The 18286-nt window shown below is 47.9% G+C and overlaps 1 protein-coding gene across 1 annotated transcript in view; it reads right to left on the reverse strand.

Annotated features, from left to right (window-relative positions):
* SRPX2 (sushi repeat containing protein X-linked 2) overlaps positions 1-18286 on the reverse strand; it is a 204784-nt gene that overhangs the window by 55190 nt on the left and 131308 nt on the right. Inside the window, exon 6 of the mRNA XM_086918793.1 lies at positions 14783-14904. Within this exon, the coding sequence (XP_086774919.1) occupies positions 14783-14904 (122 nt within the window). The remainder of the gene's footprint in view (positions 1-14782; positions 14905-18286) is intronic.

Here is an 18286-nt window from a genome sequence, read left to right on the forward strand (position 1 = left end):
GCCCCTCCCCCACTTAGTAATTTTCTAACTGCGCCCCTTAGACCTTTAAACACATCATGGACAACTTGCTTGGTGCCAAAAAAGGTTTCGTTTTAATAAACACTTAAACATTCATACATTTGCTTCTCATGGTGATACATAACATTATTGTTTAGTGATTTGCCATTGAGGCTCATGCAGTCCATTTTGAATGTTATCTGCTCTTCTGACAGATCATCTTCTGGAGGGGGCCCCAAATACCATGGCTACATTTGCCAAGGGGTTAGGCTTCAACTTGCTACCGACTTGTTGGGTGTCGGTCCGGACTTGCCATGGCCGAAAGTGGTGTCCCGCTTGCCTTCAGTGCCCTCTTGGCCCCTCCCTGCTCTTCCGGGTTCCGGCCATGTGGCATCCCAAGGACCTTATCTAGCCAGCCTGCGGCTGAGTTATACCTCTCGCTCCTTTGGTACCCCTGCCGTTAGTCATCCCAAGGGCCATGCAGGAGCCTACCATCTACTCTCTCTGTGGCTACTGGCCACTGTTTGCTCCCTCAGTGACACTGCCATGAGGCATCCCAAGGACACTGCGTGAGCCTTCCATCTACTTCTATTAATTCCTCTTCCTGTCCTATCCTTCTAGGTTGTCTTCCGCCACGCTACCTACGGTCTCCCCAATCGGAGGGAGCTCCCCTCTTGCTCCCCTATACTCTCCCATTGCTTACGATAAACCCAACGGCTCTAATACCCCCACAATGTTTAGCAGGAACATATCCATCCCCACCTCTGTTAGGTGCACACCATCCTCGAGGTGGTAGCCTGGTGCTCTAAGATTTATGAAGCTGTGCCTTACGAATCCCCAGCCATTGGCCCTACATATCTTTGACATAGTAATATTTAGCTTGCGTCTGGATCTCTCTGCCACCCCAGGTCTATCACCCCCCTTCAGGACTTCCGCACTATTATCTCCGAGAAAATAATTTCTGCGGGACGCACCAGTTTTGCCAGAGCCGCCAAGTCCACCTGTTTAAACGCGCCCGATGGCCAACGCCCAGTGCCCTTGATTTTTTGGCTGCCCATGCCCAGCCCCGACTCCATGGTCGCGGCCCCGATACTGAAGGAATGGGACCCGAATGCCCTGGGTGGAAGTCCAGAAGCCCCCAGGGCCTTCCTCATCACAGCTATAAATTGGAAACGGCTACGGAATGTCCCCTCCTCCTGTCTGAACAGCGGCCCTTCTCTAGTTTCCCCAGTTGCCATATATCTCAGTAGCAGATATACCGGGCAGCATGATTTCTCCCTTATGCAATGCAGTCTGGTCCACCTCCCTTTGCCCGCTTGGTCTGTCTTAAACCTCCACAGCAGGATGTCCATGTGGCCTTCCCAGAAAATAACGTTGGTTCGGTGTATCCATGCCATTCCTGCCTCCCTTGCCGCTGGAGCCACCAGTTTGCTCATTCTGTATGCCCCGAAGAAAGCTGCCCTGAAAAGCATGGCTTTGTTCTCCGATAAGCATAACTCCCCAAGGGGCCCTAACATTTTCTGTAGTACTTGGAAATGAATGGGCCTTCTTGCATCCCAACTTGCCTTCTGCATTCTGCCCCACCCTTTCAATGCCATCCTGCATTGAAAACTCCTGGTAGGGTCCTGCCCTGGCACCATCTTTGTGTAGTATACCACTGCACTCAGATGGGTCTGGGCCCAAGATTTTGTCTTACCTGCTCAGAAAGCCCAATCTATGAAACCCAGGACCTCGCTCTGCCCCGCCGGCTGATCATTTGTTAGCCCAGTAGCTGCAGAAAATGTCACCCAGCACTTACTGTAATGGTGCATTGTCTCTGGGGCCAGTGCATGTTCCAGCATCACTTCTAAACAAGCTCTACCCATACCCATACTTCCTCCCGCACCAGGGTAATCCCTTGGTCTGCCTTCGGAGCGAGGTCTCTGAATCTTGCCCACTGAAAATGAGAAATAGCATCCCCAACTGAGTTGTCTATTCCGTGGACATGTCATGCCCTAAGCGTTATAGTTGCCCTCAGTTGGCATTATACCAATCTTAGTAACAGGTTGACCATGGACGCGCATGTAGCCTTTCCCGTGCTGATTGCCTGCACTACTGCCTGGTTGTCAGACCACAGAGTTATCTGCCTGTTTGCTAGCTGCTCTGCCCAGATGTGTAAAGCCACTACTATGGGGAATAGCTCTAGCAGTGAAATGTTCGCTGTAGCCCCTGCTTGTTTCCAGGCTTCAGGCCATGATCCTGCCGTCCATGCCGTCCCTAGGATGGCCCCAAAACTGAGGCCCCCAGCAGCGTCCGTGCTCGAGCTGACTCACTGGTACCTGTGGCTCGCGCCACACTAGGGTGTCATTGAACTCGGACAAAAGGATTCCCACTGTTCTAGATCTGCCTTTACCCCTAGCGTTAAGCGGAACCTGTGGTGTGTTTGCATCAAGCCCCTGGTTAGCTATGCCAGCCTTCTTGTGAATGCTCACCCTGCTGGGATCACCCTGGTGGCGTAGTTCAGTTTCCCCAGAAACTGCTGCACCTCGCCTAGTGTGGCCTTTTTTGTAGCTTCAGCCCACCCCTGATCTCTTTGAGCTACCTTGTCGGGTGGTAATCTGCATGTCCCTGCAACCGTGTCTAGTTCAATCTCTAGGAAGGACAGTTTTGTGGTCGGGCCCTCAGTCTTGTCTTGTGCTATCAATATCCCTAGATCCTGTGCCAGTGCTGCAGGAGGTGGGCACAATCGGCCTGTGCTTCCCCCGCCGACAAATAGGAAATCATCTAAGTAATGGACTCGACCCCCTTCCGGGGCCCGTCTCCCTACTTCCCACTCTAGGAAACTGTTAAATGCCTCAAATATGCAAAAGATATTGAGCACCCCATTGGCAAGCATTTTTCATAGTACTAATTTCCATCTAGCTGAAAACCTACCAAATGGTAGCTGTCTGGGTGGACCGGCAGGTGTCAAAAAGGTGACTCAATGTCTTTATTGGCTAGTAGGGCTCCCCTCCCTTCCTTCTGTATCATGTCTACTGTGTTGTCTACTGATGCATAGGCCACTGAGCAATCATCCTGCTCCAGCCAGTCGTTGACAGACTGCCCTTGTGGTTGGGACAGGTGGTGTATCAGCCTGAATTTCCCTTCCTCCTTCGTGGGTACCACTCATAGTGGGGAAACCATCAAGTTCTACAGCTGGGTGGAGTTGAAAGGGCCGGCCACACTGCCCCAGTTGGATTTCCTTACCTACCCTGTCCCGTGCTATGACTGGGTTTTCCCATACCGATTTCAGGTTACGGCTCTCCAGTGTCCCTTTGGGACCTTTGTAGGGTACTGTGAAACCTTGCGTGAAACCTTATGCCTACTTTTGTCTGTCTGCTGCCTTAGGATACTGACCTAACAGATAAACCAGCATGCTGGTTTTTATCGAGAGTGGTAGCAGCTGCCCAGTGCCCTTCACCCCTGGCTCCGTGTCTGCGGGGGCCCGCTCACTACTTTTTGGTACCGGGTCTTCCTTTGCCCGCTCCTGTTCCCTGGTCTTGCTTGCAGCGGACCGCGGAGTGGTTTCCCCTGCAAGCTCCACATGCGTGTTTGAACCTGCATCCTGCCCCCAATTTACAATCATCTTTGTTAAATTTCCAGCATGGTTTCCCCGATTTGGTAGTTCCCTGGCTCTTGCCCTTGAACCCTTGGCCTTCATATTTGCCCTTACTCCCATAGGGGCAAAAATTGCTATCCCTGGAACTGATGCCTTCCCTGGCTGCCACCATGTGTGTTGAGAAACCCTCCATGTCCTGCCAGTCCCATTCAATAACCGGCGAGGTTTGCATCTTCGCCCTGAAATCCTCGCCATATTTCAACCATGCCTATCCCTGATATTTCAACTGAGCCTCGTGCACCTTCTGCTAGTACAAAATGTGTGCCGCCGTGCTCTGAGGGAATTTCTCCACAAAAAAAACAGGCCAGGGTCCTGAATGATTTTAACCAATTCTCAATTGAAAAGAAATTAAATAAAAATAGGTATTTATAAAGTGCACGGCTACTCCACAGAGTGTCCCGGAGTTAAGGACTACGACATAATAAGCAACCACGGCCCAGAGGCCAGTCTACCCATGGAGGACTATTGTTGAAACAGCCAGGTTTTTAACTGTCTCCTGAAGGAGAGAAGATCCTGGGCTTGCCTAAGATAAAGAGGCAGATGGTTCAATGCGTGGGCAGCCTGTACTTTAAAGGAGCGACCGCCAGTCTGGGAACGGGCACATTTCGGAAAGAGCATTAGAGCCTGACCTGAGGACCTCAAGCCACATTTTGGCTCATAGTCTTAGACCCTTCTCCTGAGATATACAGATCTTTCTCGTGAGATATACAGCTTCTGTGCCATGAAATTGTTCTCTTTACCCTGGGCTTGCACCTCTCCCTCCTATCATCGTCCTTTTTGTCCTGTACTGTCAGGTCTAAGCCTGCCTGGCATACCTCTAGCAGGGAGGAGATGTCTTTAAACTCCTTCCTCTATATCCTTTCTTTCACGGCTAGCGGGATGAGATTGGCCAACCCCAGGAGCTTTGTGGTTGTGGGAGGATTGCTCGGGGAAGGGCGCAGGTAAGCACTGGCCAGTTTCCCTTTCAGGTCTGTACCCTCCCCTGTCGCCCCACCTTCGCTTGCCTTGCAGGCCCCAGGGGCGCTGGCCCCCCTTGTGCAGCCTCTCTGGTGATTCCCCCTCACCCTGTTGTGCCATTTGGGGGTTCCGATTCTCTTTGCCTGCTGCCCTTTTCGTGCCTACCTTTGAGCCTGTTTCTTGCCCCATCACCTTGCTGCCTCCTTGGCCTCCTGAGGCCCATGTTGGACCTACTCCAATGGGAAACACTCGGACACAACAGTGAAGTAGTAAATCTTCAGTTGGACAATAGTCCACCCAGGGAAGAATTATGCGGGTGTTATTGCCACTGCCATATAACCTCTAAGGCAGAACCAGACTAACTATTTACCAAAGTGACACAAAACTTTACTAAGAGTGATTGTAATAACAGTACCTCTGTTAACCAAGCTACCAAAATCAGATAAACTCCAATATTAACATTAGTTGTGTGAAAACCTGAGAGCAAGAACCAAATGGCCAAGAGTAACTCTAACAAGAGAGACATTTGACCCAATGACCATCTACATACCATGTAGCTGCACCTCTAGTAAGGAGAAAAAGAATAAATTGCAAATACACCCATGTACTAGCCCTTTCTGGAAGAAGAAACCTTTAGTTAATAAATAACCTCTGTGTCATGGGTATAACAATAAATTGATTTCTCTGCACAAAGTTTACACATCAAACTTGGCACGGGAAGGTGATGATGACACAGTAGCACAGATGCCAATGAGAAGCCAGGATACATATCAGTATGATTGTGGGAAATTAATGTAAATTATAGACAGAAGTGTGAGAATGGATTGGAACTGAGAGATGTAGTAGGAGCGTGGGCCGAGCAGGGGAAATAAGTGTCTAAAAGGAATAAGATGTGTTCATGGATGCATAGAGGCAGAATGCCAGAGTTCAAAGTGCTCTTGAAGTTTCCAGTAGTAGAGTCTATCTTTACTGAGCATGTGGGACTGAAACTTCAGCACCTTTGGTGGGATAGAAGACTGACTTTAGAATCTGCCACAAACAGAAACTGAACTTAAAAACAAATGTAAATGTTGTGTGTAGAAAATGTGCCCTTTCAGCAGGGTCACTCCCAATTCTTGTTAGCTTTTTGCTGACCCCTATTTTTTGCTGGCTATAGGACTCTGGGCCCTTTAATCTTGGTCACCACAGGTAAATGGCATTTGTTCCTCCTTTCAACATGGTAAAATTGGTATACTCCTTATTGGCATATTTAACTTAACTGTAAATCCCTGGCATATGGCATATGGCACCCACAGTGTAGCCTGTGCCTGTAAGATAAATGCCACCAGTGTGCTGCAGTGCTCATTGTGCCACCAACGGCAGTGACAATGCAAACATCACTGAAAACCTGCCACCGGCAGCATGGCTGTGCAGGGTTAAAAGCAAATCCAACCTGCCAAAATAAACCCTTTTGACAGACCTAAAATAAACATTGTGTCTAAAACATTTTAGTACGCCACCTGTAAGTAAGCCTTTCCTGCCCATTAAGGCAAGGTGAATGATATTTAAAATTAAGACATCTAAAGGTTAATGTTAAAAATATCCTTACAGTGACTAGCATTGAAAAGCTATTTTAACTGTAGAACAATTGGCTGTTTTATAGGGAAGCACTGGGAAACAATGTTAAGTTTAGTAAAAGCTATCCCGTCTAGGAAAAAGCTAGAGAAATATTTCAAGGACTCTTTAATAGTTCAACCAATTCCAAATTTCATGATATAGTCAAATTTTGTCTAACTATTACAGAAAAGATACATTGGTTACCTTTTGCCTGCTAAAGCTTCAGGAGACATTTTTGCAAGTATTCAGCTATCACCTGACAGTTTGATGGCTCCCCTGCGGTGATGTGTGAACTGCTCCCAGGACAGGGAAATGGGCATTGGGTGTCGAGCAGAGTTATCCTCCCCTTGACAGGATGGCCTGGGGGCTGTGCCCAGATCCCTGGTGCACTTCAAAGGGACCTCCCTTGTTACAGGAAGAACAATAGTTACTTACCTGTAAACAGGTGGTTCTCCAGTATTGGTGTCTTTCATAGATTCACATGCCTGAATCATTCCCCGTCGTCGGAGTAGGAGTCTCACGGTATATAAAAAAGCAATAAAATGCCATAAAATATATAGCATATTACAGAAATACCAAACCAGGAAGTAAGTAGCCCCAGCTACAGTAGAAAAAACTTCCACTTTCGTGACTATCTAGGTCATTATGTGTTAGTCCAAATTTCAGCCAATCAGGCGACAGCACCCACCAGAATGTTCTCCCCAGAGGCTCAGGCTCTCAGATTTTCCCGCACAGGAGTGAAGTCCCATGCTATCCGAGAGAGTCTCTGGGGGAAGGCGGGCGGGTTGCATGTGAATCTATGAAAGACACCAATACTGGAGAACCACCTGTTTACAGGTAAGTAACTATTGTTCTTCTCCAGTATTAGGGGTGTCTTTCATAGATTCACATGCCTGAATCAGAATAGTAAGCAGTACTCACATTATAACGCTCGTAGACGTCAGAATATCATGTATGCATATAATTAAACATATCTATGTATACAGTAAAGGAGACATGCACAACAGTAATCACATGTTCTGAGCAAACGTCTAAGAGCAGAAATGAGGAGGTGGAAACAGAGGCTCACCTTATTTGAAAAGATTGCGAAGCACTGCTCTCCCCACCGAAGCATCTGCATCATCTGCCGAGTCCAGACAGTAGTGTCTAGTAAAGGTGTGCCTGCTAGACCACGTGGCAGCTCTGCAGATCTGTCGAAGCGGCACACCAGCAAAAAGGGCAGTGGAAGAGCTAACTGCCCTGGTTGAATGTGCTCTTGGCAAGGCTTGTAAGGGCCTACCAGCCTGTTGGTGACAAAGTCCAATCGTACAGGAAACCCATCTAGCAATGGTCTGTTTTGAAACAGCACAACCCCGGCGCTGCTGGCCGTAGGCCACGAACAGTTGGTCTGTCTTGCGGGTGACCGAAGTTCTGGAGAGATAAAATCGAAGGCATCTTCTAATGTCTAAAGAATGCAGTGCTTTCTCAGCCGTAGACTGTGGGTTAGGAAAGAATGTTTTAAGGACAACGGGTTCATTAAGGTGAAAGTCCAGTGGTACTTTAGGCATGTATGTGGGATTAGTGCGCAATACCACTGAGTCCGTGGTGAATTGAAGAAAAGGTGCCTTAGATGTAAATGCCTGAATATCGCTGACCCTCCTAGCAGATGTCAAAGCCAGGAGCAACGATACTTTCCATGTCAGAAATTTCAGGTCCACCTTATGAATCGGCTCAAAGGGGTGTCGCATGAGCTGGGAAAGGACGATGTTCAGATGCCATGCCGGAGGAGGTTTTCGGATTGGCGGAAACATGCGAAATAAGCCTTTGAAAAATTGTTGGATGATCCGTACAGAGAACAGAGAGTTTGATCCATCTTGGCGAAACCTAGAGATGGCTGCTAGGAAGACCTTAAGAGTAGAGTGCGCCAAACCCAGTCTGGCTAGATGCAGAAAGAAAGGAAGGATTTGTTCTGGTGTTGCTTGAATGGGATGTAAGTCATTAGCTTGGCACCATGTACAAAACCTTTTCCACTTAAGTTTGTATGTCTTGATCGTGGATGGAGCCCTGGCTTTTGCAAGCACCTCCTGACAATCTTGTGGAATATTTAGGTGTGCAAATTCCATGTGTTGAGGAGCCAAGCTGACAATTTCAGCGAGTTCGGGTCCGGATGGTATACCCTGCCTTGCTGGGTGGAAAGAAGCTGCGGAATGCGTGGTAGTGGAACAGGGTTGCATTCCGAGAGAAGGAGTAGGTCGGGGAACCAGTATTGTCTGGGCCATCGAGGAGCAATTAGGATCAACCGGCATGGCTGTTTCTTCATTTTCCTGATAACTTTCGGGATCAGAGGTATCGGTGGGAAGGCGTACGCGAAGATTTGATTCCAGTTCAGCGAAAGGGCATCCCCGCACGAGTCCTTGTGGGGAACCCAGCTTGCAAAGAATGGGCATTTCCGGTTCTGGAAGGTTGCAAACAAGTCCAAGTCCGGATGCCCCCACATCTGAAAGATGCGACGCAGAGATGGGAGATGGAGTTCCCACTCGTGAGTGCAGCCCCCGGACCTGCTGAGAGAGTCCGCCAATACATTTGCGATCCCCGGAACGTGGATCGCTGACAGATGAATATCGTGAGTCAAGGCCCAACTCCATATTTCTTGTGCTTGTTGAGATAGTCGGACTGATCTGGTCCCGCCCTGTTTGTTTAGATAATACATGCAGGTGGTGTTGTCTGTCCGTATCAAGACTGTGGCACCTTGCAGAGTCGCTTGAAAGGACTTCAGGGCTAAAAATATGGCGTGTAACTCTAACCGGTTGATGTGCCATTTCATTTGGACCTGGTTCCACTTCCCGCTGACCGTCATGCCTTGGAGGTGTGCACCCCAGCCTGTCATGGATGCATCGGTCGTCACTATGAACCTGGGAACTTCCGTTAGCATGGAGCATCCCACTTGTAGGTTGGATCGGTGGGTCCACCATGCGATTGCTTGTCGCATGCGAGGTGTAATGTGGAGGATATCTTCGAAAGATCCTGTGGCTTGGATCCATTGGCGGCTGAGTTCCTCCTGTAAGGGTCTCATCCGAAGACGGCAGTTGGGAGTGAGCAGAATGCAGGAAGAAAGCATTCCGAGGAATGACTTGAATATGCGTACTGAAACGCACTTTCTTAGTGACAATGTCATCGCGAATCTTTGAATTTTGACTTGTCTTTCTTCTGAAATGAATACTAGGGCAAGGTTGGTGTCCAGTGTCGCTCCTAAGAAGTCCTTTCTCGTTGTAGGTGTGAGGCGAGACTTCTCGAAGTTGATTGAGAAACCTAGGTTCTGCATTACCGACAAAGTTTTTTGGACGTGATCTTGAGCCGTGTCGAAAGAACTGGCCTTGATAAGGCAGTCGTCCAGGTATGGATAAATTTGGATCGATTGCAACCGAAGATGGGCCGCCACTGGGGCCAGCATCTTCGTAAACACTCTGGGGGCTGAACGTAGGCCAAATGGGAGGACCTTGAACTGGAAGTCCCTGCCAGCCACTCTGAACCTGAGAAACTTCCGATGCCGTGGGAAAATCGGTACGTGGAAGTATGCATCTTGAAGGTCGAGTGTTGCCAAAAACTCTCCCGTCGAAAGAAATTGGAGGATCTCCTGAAGTGTTAGCATCCTGAATGTGAGTTTCTTCAGAAACTTGTTTAATGCTCGCAAGTCGAGGATGGGGCGCCAATCTCCTGACTTCTTGCGAACAAGGAAAAATCTTGAGTAAAAGCCTCGTCCCCTCTGATGATGAGGCACTCTCTCGATTGCCCCTTTCCGGATCATGGTGTTGATCTGGACGAATAGCTCCTTGAGGTGCGCTGGATCGGGTCCTTTTGGGGGGCAATTTGGGGGGATTTTTACGAATTCTAAAATGTGTCCTCTGGCTACTACATCCAGGACCCATTTGTCTGTAGTAATTTCGGACCAATTTAAGTAATGCTGGGATATTTGACCTCCAATTTGGTTCGGGTTGGCACAGAGTGACGGCAGGATGCGTTCCTCATTTTTTGTTGTCTCTTCCTCGATAATTAGATTTTCCTCGAGGTTGAGAGTAATTTCCTCTCTTCTGTCCATAGGTTTGTTGCCGGTAAGGCTGAAATCTTTGGTTTCCCTGGGTGGAGGGATAAGAGCGTTGTTGGGCGTATCCTCCTCTATTATTGAAATTGCCCCTTCCTCTTGTGCCACGAAAGGAAGATTTCCGGTACTGAAGGGTACCCAGTGAACGCGCTGTTTCCGTGTCTTTCTTTATTGCCTCCAGGGCCTCATCAACATGCTTGCCGAATAGTGACTCTCCATCAAAATGCATGTCAATGATTCTGTTTTGAACCTCCTGCCTAAAGGAGGTTGCTCGTAACCATCCTTGCCGTCTTAAAACAGTTGCACCCGCAAGCTGTCGAAAGGCAGTGGCAGCAACGTCCACAGCAGCGTCAATCATCTCCGAGGAGACACACTCTCCTTCCTGAAGGATTTTCTTGGCCTCAGTGCGATCAGGCTCGGGGAGCTTGTCTACGTACGGTGAGATGTCTGACCACATCTGTCTATCATATCTCCCTAAAATGGCGAGGGAGTTTGCGGCTCTGATGGTTGTGGCTGCAATGGTAGAAACCTTCTTGCCAATGGAATCAAGGCGTCTCCCATCCTTGTCTGGAGGGACAGAGACCTGAGACGTAGGGTTGGAAGATCTCTTCTGCGCTGCCTGTGCCACCACAGAATCGGCTTTAGCTTGCCCGACAAGGCATGCTGGAGAAGTAGCAGGCGCCCTATATTTCTTATCTACTCGAGGGAGCACTGCTGGTAAGGAATTCGGCTTGGCCATGATCTTAAGGCCCTCCTTCCAGATGAAATCTATAATTGGAATGGTCCAACTCTGCTTATGAGGGGTAGATTTAAAATCATACAAAAAGCAGTCTTCTTGTTTAGCTTCCATGGTTATTAGAAACCTCCTAGTCGCTCTTTCCATGATCCTGTGAAATGAGGCAATGTCCACGGGTGGTGACTCAGAGGCAGTAGGCTCCGCCGGAGAGGGTGTGTTCGCGTTGTAATCCTCATACTCCGACGATTCAGAGGCTTCATTCAGCTCTCCTTCTACCTGATCATCCTGTTCCGAAAGCTCCTCTTCTCGTGGCTGAGGAGATGAAATCGGTGACGTATGCAACGTTGAGCAACTGTCCTCCAACGCATTAGAAGCCCTTGGTCTAGTACGCGGAGAGAGGGAAGGCCTTCCCTGTGGCAAAGGTGTAGACATCACTGAGTCACCAGACTCAGAAGGCGGGAAACGTCTATAATAGTCACTGAGCATGTACTGTAAGTTGCGGAATAGCTCCTCAGGCAGCTGCCTATCAGTGTCAGGTCTTTCAGCACGCGGAGCAGGCTGAACGTCCTCCATGTCATCCTCAACATCCTCTTGAACTTTAATATGGAGTTCGGATGGACTTCTAGCTGGCCCAAAGTTTTCGCCCTCATAGTATTCTTCTTCATCGGAATCCAAGAGCTTGTCAGGCACCACGATGGTAGTAGAAATAGAGTCCACAGCAGCTCTCTTTTTTAATAAAGTAGCCGTGGTCGCAGGAGATGGCAATGGAATCCCTGCTGTTTGTGCGGACCAAACCTGCAAAGTAGTGCAGCTTGAAAGAGGCGGCGTGAACGGGACGCCTGTATGCTGCTGACAGTGCTGTCCCGCCGACGGAATCGTCGTCGACGGGGTCGTCGACGGGGTCGTAGACAGTAGCTTTGTCGACGAGTGCTTTGCCGTCGACGATGATCTTTTCGTCGACGAGGTCGTCGACGGTGGTGTCGTCGTCGAGGCCGTCGACAGTGGTGTCGTCGTCGAGGCCGTCGACGGTAGTGTCGTCGTCGAGGCCGTCGACGGTGGTTTCGTCGTCGAGGCCGTCGACGGTATCTTCGTCGTCGATGCCGTTGACGGTGGTTTCGTCGTTGAGGCCGTCGACGGTAGTGTCGTCGTCGAAGGTGGCTTTGCTGTCGACGATGATCTTTTCGCCGACGAGGTCGTCGACGGTGGTGTCGTCGTCGAGGCCGTCGACTGTAGTGTCGTCGCCGAGGCCGTCGACGGTGGTTTTGTTTTCGTCGACGGTGGCAATTTCTTAGATGAAGAGGACAAAATCGCCGGCGGCACCTTGGCCATCGTCGTCGGGGCAACTGTCGACGACGAGATAGGCCTAATCTGGACATGAACCAGTGTGGGCGAAGAAGCTGAAGACATGACAAGTGTAGGCTTCGGTGAGGAGAAAGTCATAGTGCAGGTGGTAGAAGTGGCCACATGAGAAGAAACACAGTCCTTCCTTGACGTTGAAATTGTCAATAATGGCAACTGAGGAGGCACAGATTTAGAAGATTGCTTAGGCACTGCCTTAGTACCAGACTTCTTAGAGGGCGTAGAATCCCCTTTGGAAAGTGGGATAACTTTACTTGAAGAACTAGGCCCAGGAGCATCCAGGGAAGATTTAGACTTCTTAACCCCCTTCGCCCTCAGAGATGAAACATCAGTTTCAGCCTTCCTCTTAGTTGATAGAAATGAAGAGCCGGAACCCAAACTTCCTACCTCAGAGATAGGGTCATCCTTGTTCCTTAGTCTATTGAGCCACAATAGAAGGCGCCCTTCTCTGTCCTTGATGGTCTTGGGGGGGAAAGTCCGGCAGATCCTGCACTCCTTTACCACATGATCCGGATAAAGACAATACAAACACTTCTTGTGGGGGTCCTCCTTGAAAAGTCTTGGCTTCCCACAAGAGTCACAGGCTCTAAACAGGGATTTAGATGAAGACATCTGGGAAAGTTGAAGAATTTTAGAGATATAGAAGAAAAAACTGAGCAGAGCTCAGGGAGACTCCCTTCACACAACGTGCGGTAGAAAATCTGAGAGCCTGAGCCTCTGGGGAGAACATTCTGGTGGGTGCTGTCGCCTGATTGGCTGAAATTTGGACTAACACATAATGACCTAGATAGTCACGAAAGTGGAAGTTTTTTCTACTGTAGCTGGGGCTACTTACTTCCTGGTTTGGTATTTCTGTAATATGCTATATATTTTATGGCATTTTATTGCTTTTTTATATACCGTGAGACTCCTACTCCGACGACGGGGAATGATTCAGGCATGTGAATCTATGAAAGACACCCCTAATACTGGAGAATATGTAGCTCACACTTGGGCCTTCCTCCCGTTATGTCCTTTTACTCAGCCAGGCACCAACCCAGTGGGAAGGGGAGTTGCCCCAGAACTGGTTTAGAGTGATCATCGGGCTGGGGCTATGATGACCCTCGTTGACATAAGAGTACGCTCAAGTATTATTTGAATGTATCATACCGCTTGACAGGTCTGCCGGAGTTTTTTATATGACATTTGAGATGTACTTCAAAGAGGCTTCCCCTGTCACATCCAAATTTTAGCAGAGCCCTCATTTTGTCCTGCCAGCAAGTCAGGCTACAATCACAGTGGGACTCTTTTGAACATTACAGTGTCACAGCCTGTTTGACAGGTCTGCTGGTTTTACATCTGAGGTGCACTTCAAAGGTGGTAAACAAATTGTCAAAACACTTTGTGTATCCACTGTCTGGTTGCTGAAAGCTCAGTTTTGATTTTACCAGATCTGTCTCTAAACTTGTCGTGGGTACAGGGCCTGCCTAAAACTGGATGTTATTGTTAAATGTGGAAGAGCATCAGGATTTGCATTGTACACTCCCCCTACCCCCCACCCCCCTCCACACACACACACAATCCTCAGAGCTCAAGTACAGAGTGGACGAAGACTTTGGACATCTTTAAAATGTCCTAAGTGGGCAGGGTTAGCCCTATAAACATTAACCCCATTGCTCTATATCTGTCCTTGGGCCGAAAGCATGAAACATTCCTCCATTCACTTTAAAGAAAACAGCTAACCTTGCATCTTTCGTAAAGCTTCTTAAAACCTGGCTTTTCATTCAACCTTAAGTGCTTATTTCTCGATCGGACAGACTTTCTTTCGGTTTCTTAGCACTGAGATGCCTTTTTGGGTGGCTGTCAGACCATAGCACATGCCCTTAGACACCTGCAGCATGAGACACGGGAAGGGGGCGAGTTCCCAACCCTTCATGGGGCCCCCATTCAGCCCAGGACTAATAATTTTCTATCAGATTTTGGAGACTCAGATTCTTCACATAATGGGGGGACTTTGTTTTGAGTTACACCACTGCTGTATTTTGTAATAGGTGGAAAAAAAGTGTGAATGATACAACATCAGACGAATGGATGAAAAAGACTGTCTGAAAGCCCTAATAAGTAAGTCTATTTCATATATCTTTATAAACATATTTACTAAAAATCAAAAAGGTCTTGGCTAACGCCAGATCTAAAAATGCAACTTACTCAACATACACATATTCACATAACGTCATTGCCGCGCTTCTGGTCTTGGTAACTTGAATTAGCTGCTCTCAAACAAAGGACAACAGCATGAATGGAACTCTAATGATAACCTTGCGTCTGTTCTATTTAAAGGATAATAACATATCATTTCGTGCAGCTTCCGTAACCCGAGGTTCTCATGGTGACGGGCCGGACCACGCTGCCTGTGAAGGCCGCGTGCCCGGTGCTTGCTTACCTTGCACGCGCACAATGAACTTGCAGCTGCCTCTGTTTTGGGCTCGGTCAATAGCGATGTACCGGATCAAGTGTTCGCCCTCTTTCAGTTCAGATCCAGGATCCGGACCTCGCAGCATCACCCTAAAGTTTTACATTACAAATAGGAAGTGTGAGCATGCAGAGTATATTCTTGTACACACCAAGCCATTGTATACATTCCTACACCCATTTCCTTCCACAGACCTCGCTCTACCAGCCTGGCGAGTCTGTGCTTGGAAGGTCCCAAGTTTGCAAACTGCACTTGAGGAGAAATGCATGTTTCAGTAGGATGAGTAGAATACTGTTTTCTGTACAAGTGTACTGGTGAGCCCCCTGGAGAAAAGGACAGACCCTACGCAGGGCAGTAAAGCAGAGTTGTACGTTATTTGGTTCCTCAACATAGGATTAACCTTCAACAATGTTTTTCAATAACTGTCCATATTTGTTTGACATTGTGATCGCAGATTTATCAATAAAGATTAAAGTTTATTTACAGATGTTTAAGCTAGCATAAGTATGCCACAAAACTAATTTACTTTTAAAAATGACGAATTGCAACTTCTATGTGTGCTGCACAAAGCAGGACACATAGGGGCATATGTACAAGCCCCTATTGCCACAGGAACATCACTTTTTGTGGCCTTGCCTTATGTACAAGGCAGCGTTAAGCCACTTAACGTGGCTTAACGTGCCTTAACTCTGCCTTGTACATAAGACACCCTTTCACGCTATGTTTAGCCTGAAAGGGGCGTGCAGTGGGTGTTGTGGTGGGTATTCCACCGCAATACCCACTGTATTTGACGCTGCTCCCTTTGTACAAGGGTGGCGTACATAGGAGGCAGCATCAAATTTAAGACCAGGAAACCCCTGGTCTTAATGCATTATTTCTCCTTGTTTTTCCTTTTTCCGTGAGTGCTGCCTTGTGCAGCACACATGGAAAAAGCAAAATGCCATGGTTTGTCTATGTACAGGAAGTTGTCCCTTCCTGTACATAAACCAGCCTTTTGATAATATGCCATTTTGTAACTCTTATGTGTGCTGCATGAAGCAGCACACATGAAAGTTACAATATGGCATTTTAGGATTTGTGGTACTGAAAATTCTGGACCCTGCTATTGTGTGGTACCGAAGCCCTACACTCGTGTTAAAAAATATCATCGTATCATGACGATTTTGGTATCGGCAGACCGGTAATGATTGAGATACTATACCTAAGCATTTGCGTCATGATCGAGGGATGAAATCACCCTGAAATCGTAATTTTTGTCTTGAACCCTCGGGTTCCGTTTTGTGAGCGGCATCCATTTTGTGATTGCCCTTACATAGTCAAAACGACCAAGGCCGAATTCGATCCAAAAGGACACGTACACCTTTGCTGACTCCTCTGTGACCTGGGCAAGCTGACTCCACTGCCTCAAGCCAAATCTGTTCAGGCAGTTCCCATCTCCAGTGGCCGAATGAGATTAGTATCAGGGCACAACATGTCATAAACAGTTCATCGCATACAAGCTATGTTTTATCTTACACACACCTGTCCCTGTTTCTTCTTTATGGTCTGTTTTACAAGGAGGAGGTGCCCGATTTTATTAGGGGTCAGTCGATATCTGATGAAAGTTCTGGGCCTTGCCGGGTACTCTATCACGAACTGGACAAACTGAAATGTGGGCTTGTCATCATGACTCTGCTTTTTCTTTGTAATAGAAATATTTGTATGGTTGACCGTAAAACAAGGAATGTTTTGCCTGAAGCTCAAAATTCAGTATAAAGAGAGGAGACTGGTTCTGTAAAAACGAGCAGTCTCCTGAGAACATACATGCGCTTCATGCTGTTGTACTTCTAGGATATCTGTTACTGGTTGCAGCCAATAAATACGATTCTTGACATCACCTAGAAGACTCTGTGTTTCTGTGGTCCGAAACAGGAAGGACTCGAGGTCTTTGGGTGTTCTCCCTGGCACCGCCGGGTCCATAAAAACCCGGTACCTCAGATTGGTTATGTACAGGAAGGGATACCTTCCTACTCATAACCAATCCAACCCACCACACAGACACCCTTGCACTTTGGTGCAAGGGTGCCTGCGTTGGCGCTACGTTTTGAAACTTAGCGCCATCGCAGAGGAAACGCAAGGCTGCACCACATTGTTGTAAATATGGTGCAGCCTTGCATTTCCGAAGTGGCGGAGCGTGTCGTTAAGCCCAGGAGGCCCAGCCACTTCGTCGTACATATGACCCATAGAAGTTTCAAATTGCCATTTCGGATTGTTTATGTGCAAGAAGGTACACCTTCCTGCACATAAACAATCCTTTCCCTCAACGCAGGCGCCCTTGCACTATGGTGCAGGGGGGTGCCTTCATTGGCGCTAGGTAGCTAAATTTAACACCAGAGCAGGGAGAAACACAGGGCTACACTGTATTCTTGTAAATACGGTGCATCCCTGCATTTCAGAGGTAGCGGAGCGCGGTGTTAAGCCAACAAGGCTAACACCACATTCCGTCACTTCTTTTGTTAATATGCCCCAGAATGTGTTAGAAAATTCCTACCAAGATACCCTCAGTTCATTATAAAATATTGTCAGGTATAAAGAAAGGAGAAACCTAGTCTACAGTTGGTTACATTTACCCGACAGTGTTATGTTTTCCCATTGTACTTTCAGTTCATTGTTCCAGAATAAGTGACTTTACCAAACAATACTGAAATTTCTTCAGACAACTTTTTTTTAATCTCTCATTTTAGTTTAACAAATATCTATTGAATACCTCGAGAACGGAGAATGTACATCAAGGGGGCCAAGAGTTTCGTGAACACCTTTGGTTTTGATGAAAGGTCAAAAAGAAATAGCTGGAACTGGTAGTGCATTGAGCCCACTGCAAAGCACAGAAACTGCTTATCTGCCGGATGGATGGGAACATGAGGTAGGTGTCTATTAGGTCGAGGGAGGCGAGGAAGCACCCCTGATGAACCAGCAGAAGTATCAATTGCAAGGTCACCATTTTGAAGTGACGATGAGGACTATGCAGATTCACCCCCTTCAGATTCAACATGGGGTGGAAGTCTGTGGTGTACCTCTTCCAAACCAGAAAGAGGATGGAATAATATCACAGCCCCTGTTCCAGGGGCAGAACCTCAATAACAGATGCCTTCTTCAGAGAAGCCGAACACCCTCCAGCAAAGCGGCCCACTTCATGGAATTCTGGTGCAGAGGAGTCTCCTTGAACACCCAAGAAAATTTGATCCAATAACCGGAAGCCACTGTCTCAACTGCCCAGGCATCAGAAAGACCCTTCAATTGTTGACAAAGAAGTGAGGCCGACCACCAACTAGAAAAGAAGGACAGTCAGAGCCTTGGAAAAGGACCGGAGAAGGCACCAGTGGACTGAGACTGGGGCTTGTCATCGCCAGGGGTCCCTCAACCATGACCACTACTTCGGGAGGATGGGTGAACATGATCCACCAACTTCTGATTCTCAGCCGTCTGCTTCTCCAG

Source organism: Lissotriton vulgaris, chromosome 4_1, assembly GCF_964263255.1.
Source record: "Lissotriton vulgaris chromosome 4_1, aLisVul1.2, whole genome shotgun sequence".
Classification (NCBI taxonomy): Eukaryota; Metazoa; Chordata; class Amphibia; order Caudata; family Salamandridae; genus Lissotriton; species Lissotriton vulgaris.